The 6,588-nt window shown below is 35.1% G+C and overlaps 1 protein-coding gene across 1 annotated transcript in view; it reads right to left on the bottom strand.

The window, feature by feature from the left end:
• Positions 1–6,588, bottom strand: part of LOC107657268 (carbonic anhydrase-related protein 10-like) — a 70,732-nt gene that overhangs the window by 36,339 nt on the left and 27,805 nt on the right. The window contains exon 2 of the mRNA XM_016445301.1: positions 589–774. Coding sequence (XP_016300787.1) covers positions 589–762 — 174 coding nt within the window. The 5' untranslated portion in view covers positions 763–774. The remainder of the gene's footprint in view (positions 1–588; positions 775–6,588) is intronic.

Below are 6,588 nucleotides of genomic sequence, written 5' to 3'. Positions count from 1 at the left end.
CGGGGAGAAATTATAATCATTAATTACTGAGGATTTGCCTGTCAAGCTCACGCTTATTTTGTTGCCACACAAATCGTCGGTCTTATTACCCTCAAAGAGAAATGTCAGGCCTTCACTGACTGGCGACTATCAAATGATGGAGGCCGCAGTGCAGCACATGCTAAATTTACACCATGAATGTAATTGAAATGCTTTTCCCCACTGTTATGACTCTGTTAGTGGGAGGCTACTTACAATGGAGAATGAGCACACTCAGTCATCATCAGCAATACAGTTAGGACTATTTCAGCCCAAAATATTGCTGCGTTTTTCAGTATGCTAAAGGATATTGTTCAACAGGGTGCAAACTGTGATGCAAACCATGTTAAACATTTCATGAAATGCATGCTCTGTCGATGCATAAAAACATCAGAATATTTTAGACCTATATATGCCATGGAGAGTTTTGCTTTCAGCCTACACCCGCTGTTGACCTTTGAGGCCTGCTGTCTTTACACTTTGCACTTAGATGGTGACCTTAACAGATCAATAGGCTGATGATTATCAGCAGCTACTGGCGCTCTACAATCTGATATGGACGTAGCTCACCTCCCCAGAAAAGGCCTGGCCGTTGAGGAGATGCTCAGAGCCCTGTCCATCCTCGTTTCCAAAGTGTAACCTGATCTCCTCAAGACGATGGCTGTAAGTCATTGGTCCACCAGAGATGTTCACCAGGTGCTCTTTGTCGAGTCGGAGTGAGACATGGCGGCCAGTGTTGTACATCGTCCCTCCCACCTTTAGAAAAACAAAAATAGGTATGGTTAAAAGAGTTGCCATATAATTAAACCAAGAACCACTAATCAAATAGATGGAAAGAAACAGTAAAAAGACCAATGGAGCGTCCAGTCTTTTGACAATAGGGCACAGGCTCATTCAAGTGTGGCTTCTCTGATTTATAATGTGCTTGTCTTAGAAAAGGTTATGTGCTAAATGAGCTAGAAAAGGTGCTAAGTTAAAGCCAGATGGCAACCAGCTGCACAAGAACTGCTATTTGTTGCTTTATCAAAAAACAATTGCCATCTTGATGCTGCCTTTGCCCTGATTTAAACTAAAAAGGATATTGGGTTTTAATGAAGGTCCAGCCTCTAATTTGGGTGATAAAAAAAAAAAAATTCTATTTATGTAGAGATTTTATTGTTTATCCCTAGTCCTTGACATGTTTAAAACTATGATAATCCATAAAGGAGCATGTGTGAAAATCCCTCAGTTTTTGCATATTTTCAACCACAACCAACAGTTTTGAACCTAATACATTTTTTTTTTCAGAAGTTACTGTACCTGTTTTTCCAAGGAGAAATCAGTGTGTCAGTGAAGAGCATGTTTGATTCATGAGATGGGATGTGTGAAGAAAAATCAAGCTCAATACAACTTCTCCAATAGTTTGTGTCATTTTCAATCAAGCTGTGTGAAAATATCATTTGTGTGAATTAAAATATATAAAATGCAAGCTATGAAATTAGACTTAATAAGGGAAAGGAGTCAGCCGTGTTATTAAAAAAATATCATTTCCATCACTCCATTTTCACCCCAGAATGCTAATGAAAATATGAAAAGTGTGTTTTAAGAGTTTATTTTTTACAAAAAGTCTACAGGGCTAACAGTGCCTATAGTTGAAGAAACACCTCTACATCGAATCGTTTTACTGAAAAACAAATAGTTGTCTGTAATTAAATTATATTCTCATTCTCAATGATACTGTAACATGTAAAAACTCAAGTGGAAGGAAAGGAGCTGGTGTGGCAGATGGAAGAATGAAAACCAAAGAAGTGTGTCCTCAGAGCCAAAGAGAGTGAGAATCTGCTTGGAATCAATTCGATCTGAGGCTTTAAGAAGAGAGCATGGAGATACAAGAACCACGGATAGCAATCTTTACCAGTGTATCTGCTTATTTATTTATATTCAGGACTTATTCCAAAGTGGGCCATTGATATTCCAAACACGATGCCAGAAAGGCTTCCATGGCTCTTATCTTGCCTTTTCTTTTTTGCCTTTCTCTCCCTCTCTCTCTCTTTCTTTCTTTCTTTCTTTTTGCCTGTCTGTCTCTCTTTTTCCTTTTACGACTTTGCCTTCAAAATGATTTTCCCTCGCCAAATTCCCAAAGAAAGAGGCCTGCCCACACATCGTAAATATTTTATAGAACCTCTGAAAAATCAATGATTTGTGTAGGGTAGAGAAAAGAGGTGAATAAGAGAGAGGAAACGATGGTGGTGAAAAGAAAGAGTGGGAATGGGAGGAGCAAAGACCATCCTTGAGAGAAACGGCGAGTAAAGACAGATATATCTGTGCTTAAAAGATCACCAATCTGCACAGTTACCTCTGGGTGCTGGACTCGTCCGAGAAAAGGGCAAGACATTTGAAAAACCCTGAAGAGGTCATTTCTCAATGATTATTCATGAACTACAGATGGCAAGGGGAGAAGAACTAAAAAAAGAGAGGAAAAGACTCATTGTGTGGCTTCACCGAAGAAAATCCCTGTCTGGCATACATGACAAACTGAGATGTTTCTGCTACTGTTCGACAACAGCTGTATATCCATTCCGCTAGATGTTTTTATTTCTTTCAAAATGTGAGCATTTGTCTATCATTGATGGGGCAGTCCATGCTGAACATCTTGTCTATATACATGGGCTTTTTATTTGAGATATATGTATGGGGGTTTTATTTTCTTCTTACAGTGTTCCCAACTGATTTGAAAAATCAGATGGCAAAACAGACTGCAACACACCTCCTACAGCCAGTCCAGTACAGATGTTACCAGAGGGTATAAAGATCAACAGCTGGAGAACGTTCTCTTACTTTCTTGACTTCATGCACTGCGATTTGCACAAACATCAGCCTGTGTATTGTTTCAGCTCAGCATTTTAATTTTCCCAAATGCATTGAGCTGTTTCACCTCATAATTTATATTAATGAATTGAAAATCATGCTAGTAAATGCTCTGCTGCACTTTAATTTGTTGATCTGACAATTCTATGGCTGACATATCACACTGCTCTGAAAATAACTACAAAAACACCATAACATTTTGAATTCAACTTGAACTCGACCAATTATATTGGAGGACTGGAACATGTATATACACTACTACCGTTCAAAAGTTTGGGATCAGTAAGACTTGTAATGTTTTTTAAAGAAGTCTCTTATTCTCATCAATACTGCATTTATTTGATCAAAAATACAGAAAAAAACAGTAATCTTGCAAAATGTTATTACAATAAAAAAAAAATAATGGTTTCTATTTTAATATCCTTTAAAATATAATTTATTCCTGTGATGCAAAGCTGAATTTCCATCAGCCATTACTCCAGTATGAAGTGTCACATGATCCTTAAGAAATCATTCTAATATGCTGATTTATTATTAGAATTATCAATGTTGGCAACAGTAGTGCTGCCAAATATTTTTCTGGAAACTGCGATACTTTTTTCAGGATTCTTTGATGAATAAAAAATTTAAAAGAACAGCATTTATTCAAAATATAAATCTTTTCTAACAATATAAATCTTTGCTATCACTTCTTAAAAATGTAACACATCCTTGCTGAATAAAAGTTTCTTTATCTTTATCTTTCAAAAAAAGAAAGAATAAAAATTTACTGACCCCAAACTTTTGAACTGTAGTGTATATTGTTAGAAAAGATTTCTATTTTAAATAAATGCTCTTCTTTTTAACTTTTTATTCATCAAAGAATCCTGAAAAAAAGTATCACAGGTTCCAAATAAATATTAAGCAGCACAACAGTTTCCAGCACTGATAATAAATCAGCATATTAGAATGATTTCTGAAGGATCATGTGACACTGAAGACTGGCGTAATGATGCTGAAATTTCAGCTTTGCATCACAGGAATAAATTAAATTTTAATTAAAATAGAAAAACATTATTTTACATCATAATATTTAACTATATAAAATTTTTCCTATATTTTTGATCAAATAAATGCAGCCTTGATGAGCATAAGAAACTCTTAAATGTTTCAAAAACATTAAAAATCGTTCTGATCCCAAACTTTTGACCGGTAGTGTATATATACTGTATATACTACGGGTGTAACGGTACACGTATTCGTGTACAGGGCAAATTCCAAATGGGGACTCCAAGGGCTCTGCCCTTCAAATGCATAGGGATGATCACTTCCATTTGGAATTTGCTCCGTGAACCTTACGGTACGAATATGTGTACCGTTACACCCCTAATGTATACACTACAATTGGTTTTTAAGAAATTAATATTCAACAATACTAAATGCAATAAACTGATCAAAAGTGACAGACTTTTATATTGTTACAAAAAATGTAATTTTCAAAATAAGTGTGCGTGTGTGTGTGTGTCAAATAATCAAATAAAAAGCTCTAAAGCTTTCCTTCGCGACTGCTATGTAGCAATAACTATTCCAGGATTCTTATGTAAAGATCACATAAACGTGCTGAATCTATGAAACATAGTTTCCACTAGCTTAAAGCAAAAAGGCCAGTTGTTTGATGATGGTAATACTCTCTGGTCAGGTAATCATGATTGCATGCTTTGAAATTAATATCATGAACACTATTATAATGCTCCAGTGAGACGGCAATGAAATAACAAAATTAGAGGAGCACGTGCTCTGTCAAGGGGATTGGCATTATAAGATTCTGTAAGGATTTGAAAGGCTGAAATCAGGATGAAAAGGATGTAAACCAATTTATTCCACAGTCTCCAATGTACTGTACTGATCGGTCAGTAAAAGAGTTGTGTAATCCTCACTGAACATAATAGTTCACAGAGGAGAAAACTGTCTTTCAGCAATAGTGTAGAAATTACAGTATTAAAGGGAAGATGTAAGGCTATATTTGAAAAAATCTTTAGCCTGTTTGTTAAAATTCACAGTTTATTAAAGCATTTCATTTAATAACACTGAAAATGTTATTTCCTTTTTCATATATATAATGTTCTAAGAAACAACCTCCATAGCACGAATGAACTTAATCACTGTATGAACTTACTCAACATCCAACAAACCCCCTTGAAATCCATGAATCTTTGTATGGATCGAAAGTCAAGCTAACCACAACCTACTCAGAATTTCAAGTCGCCAAATGACAGTCAAGCTGCCCTTCTGAAGTACTACACTAAAGTTAGTTACAGTACACTTACAAGTTACTTACAAAAAGTAGCGAACAAACTTATTCACTAAATTGAATCAGATGTCTCAGTGGTAGAAAGGTTACTGCACTACACACATACAGTCAATAAGAGATGGTAACGTTTTTTTTTTTTTTTTTTTTGCTTTATGTCAGTCTCACTTTTATTACGGGCCCCTTATTTTGATGTTGTAGTTTTTAGCCCATGGCTGTGTCCAAAACCTAAGCCAACTAGCTTTCTGCCCAGTCAGTCAATGACTAAATAGACTGTTTTAGTACGAAGAGAAACTAGACAGGCTTTCCAAGGCACAATAACATCATGTCTAATGATCTAGAACACATTCAAATGGGTGTTAATAACCAAGTGAATATTTAAGTGGCTACAATGCTTATTTCTTAGAAATTGAGTCATAAGTTGATTTTATTATTTAATTTATTATATGGACATTTCTAAATTAATTTCCCCCTTTTTTTCCAGACACTGTTTTAATTTATTACACCAATCAATCATGCACAGAATTGTGGGATATAATGATGATATGTACACAAACACTAAAATCAGCCAAGTCTTATTGTCTTGCTACCTCTGCGTTTCTAAGCTGTCGTGTACGTTCACTGATCACCGACTGTGTCTTGTTTAATCGTCTGCTCTTTTGTATTTATACCCTCTCAGGTTTCCCTTGTCTAGTATTGCTTGATGTGTTGTGTGAATTTTGGTTCCATTAGTCTTGTCTGATCGTGTCACTGCCTGCACTGGATTGTTGTAAACTCCCAGCAGGTCTTGTGGTTTCACAGGCACCCTGTGAAGAGAATGAGGCTAAGACCATAATGCATTTCATTAAATGACAAGATTTTATTTTTTTTTCATTAAGGTGAAAGGCATGCCAAAGTAAAAGTGAAAACTAAATTGTCAAACTCATTTCAACAGAACCTCTTAATCAAAGCAGCGACAAGATGCTGTTTAGTGACACAACATTTTCGAAGCCTTTTTAACCACAGGGTTTCTGCAGACTTGAACAAGTTAAATTTAAGACTTTTTAAGACCTTTTTAACACCACCTGAAATATGAAATTTAAGACCTAAACCTGTAATGGAAATACACATTTTATTACATACATATATGTAATATTTAATGTGTATAAATTAAAAAGAAAACAAAATATCAATGCTGTAATAAATGGTATTTATTACTATGATATACAGTGAACTTTTAATGTCAGCAGACAATATTCCATACAAAATATCCCCACAAAATAACTGCATCACTGAGATTTTTGGTGGAGTAAACAATTTATTCTGAAGCAATATTTCATCAGTGTTCTATCAGCTTTTACATACTTAAATCTGCATATTTACATTTACAAAGGCCTATTTTTAACCTTTTTAGATGTATGCATCATCTTACATGTCAAATTATTACAATTTATCAA

The sequence above is a fragment of the Sinocyclocheilus anshuiensis genome, unplaced genomic scaffold (genome assembly GCF_001515605.1).
Source record: "Sinocyclocheilus anshuiensis isolate Anshui unplaced genomic scaffold, SAMN03320099.WGS_v1.1 scaffold159, whole genome shotgun sequence".
In the NCBI taxonomy this organism is placed as follows: domain Eukaryota; kingdom Metazoa; phylum Chordata; class Actinopteri; order Cypriniformes; family Cyprinidae; genus Sinocyclocheilus; species Sinocyclocheilus anshuiensis.
This window is presented reverse-complemented; position numbering and strand designations above follow the sequence as displayed.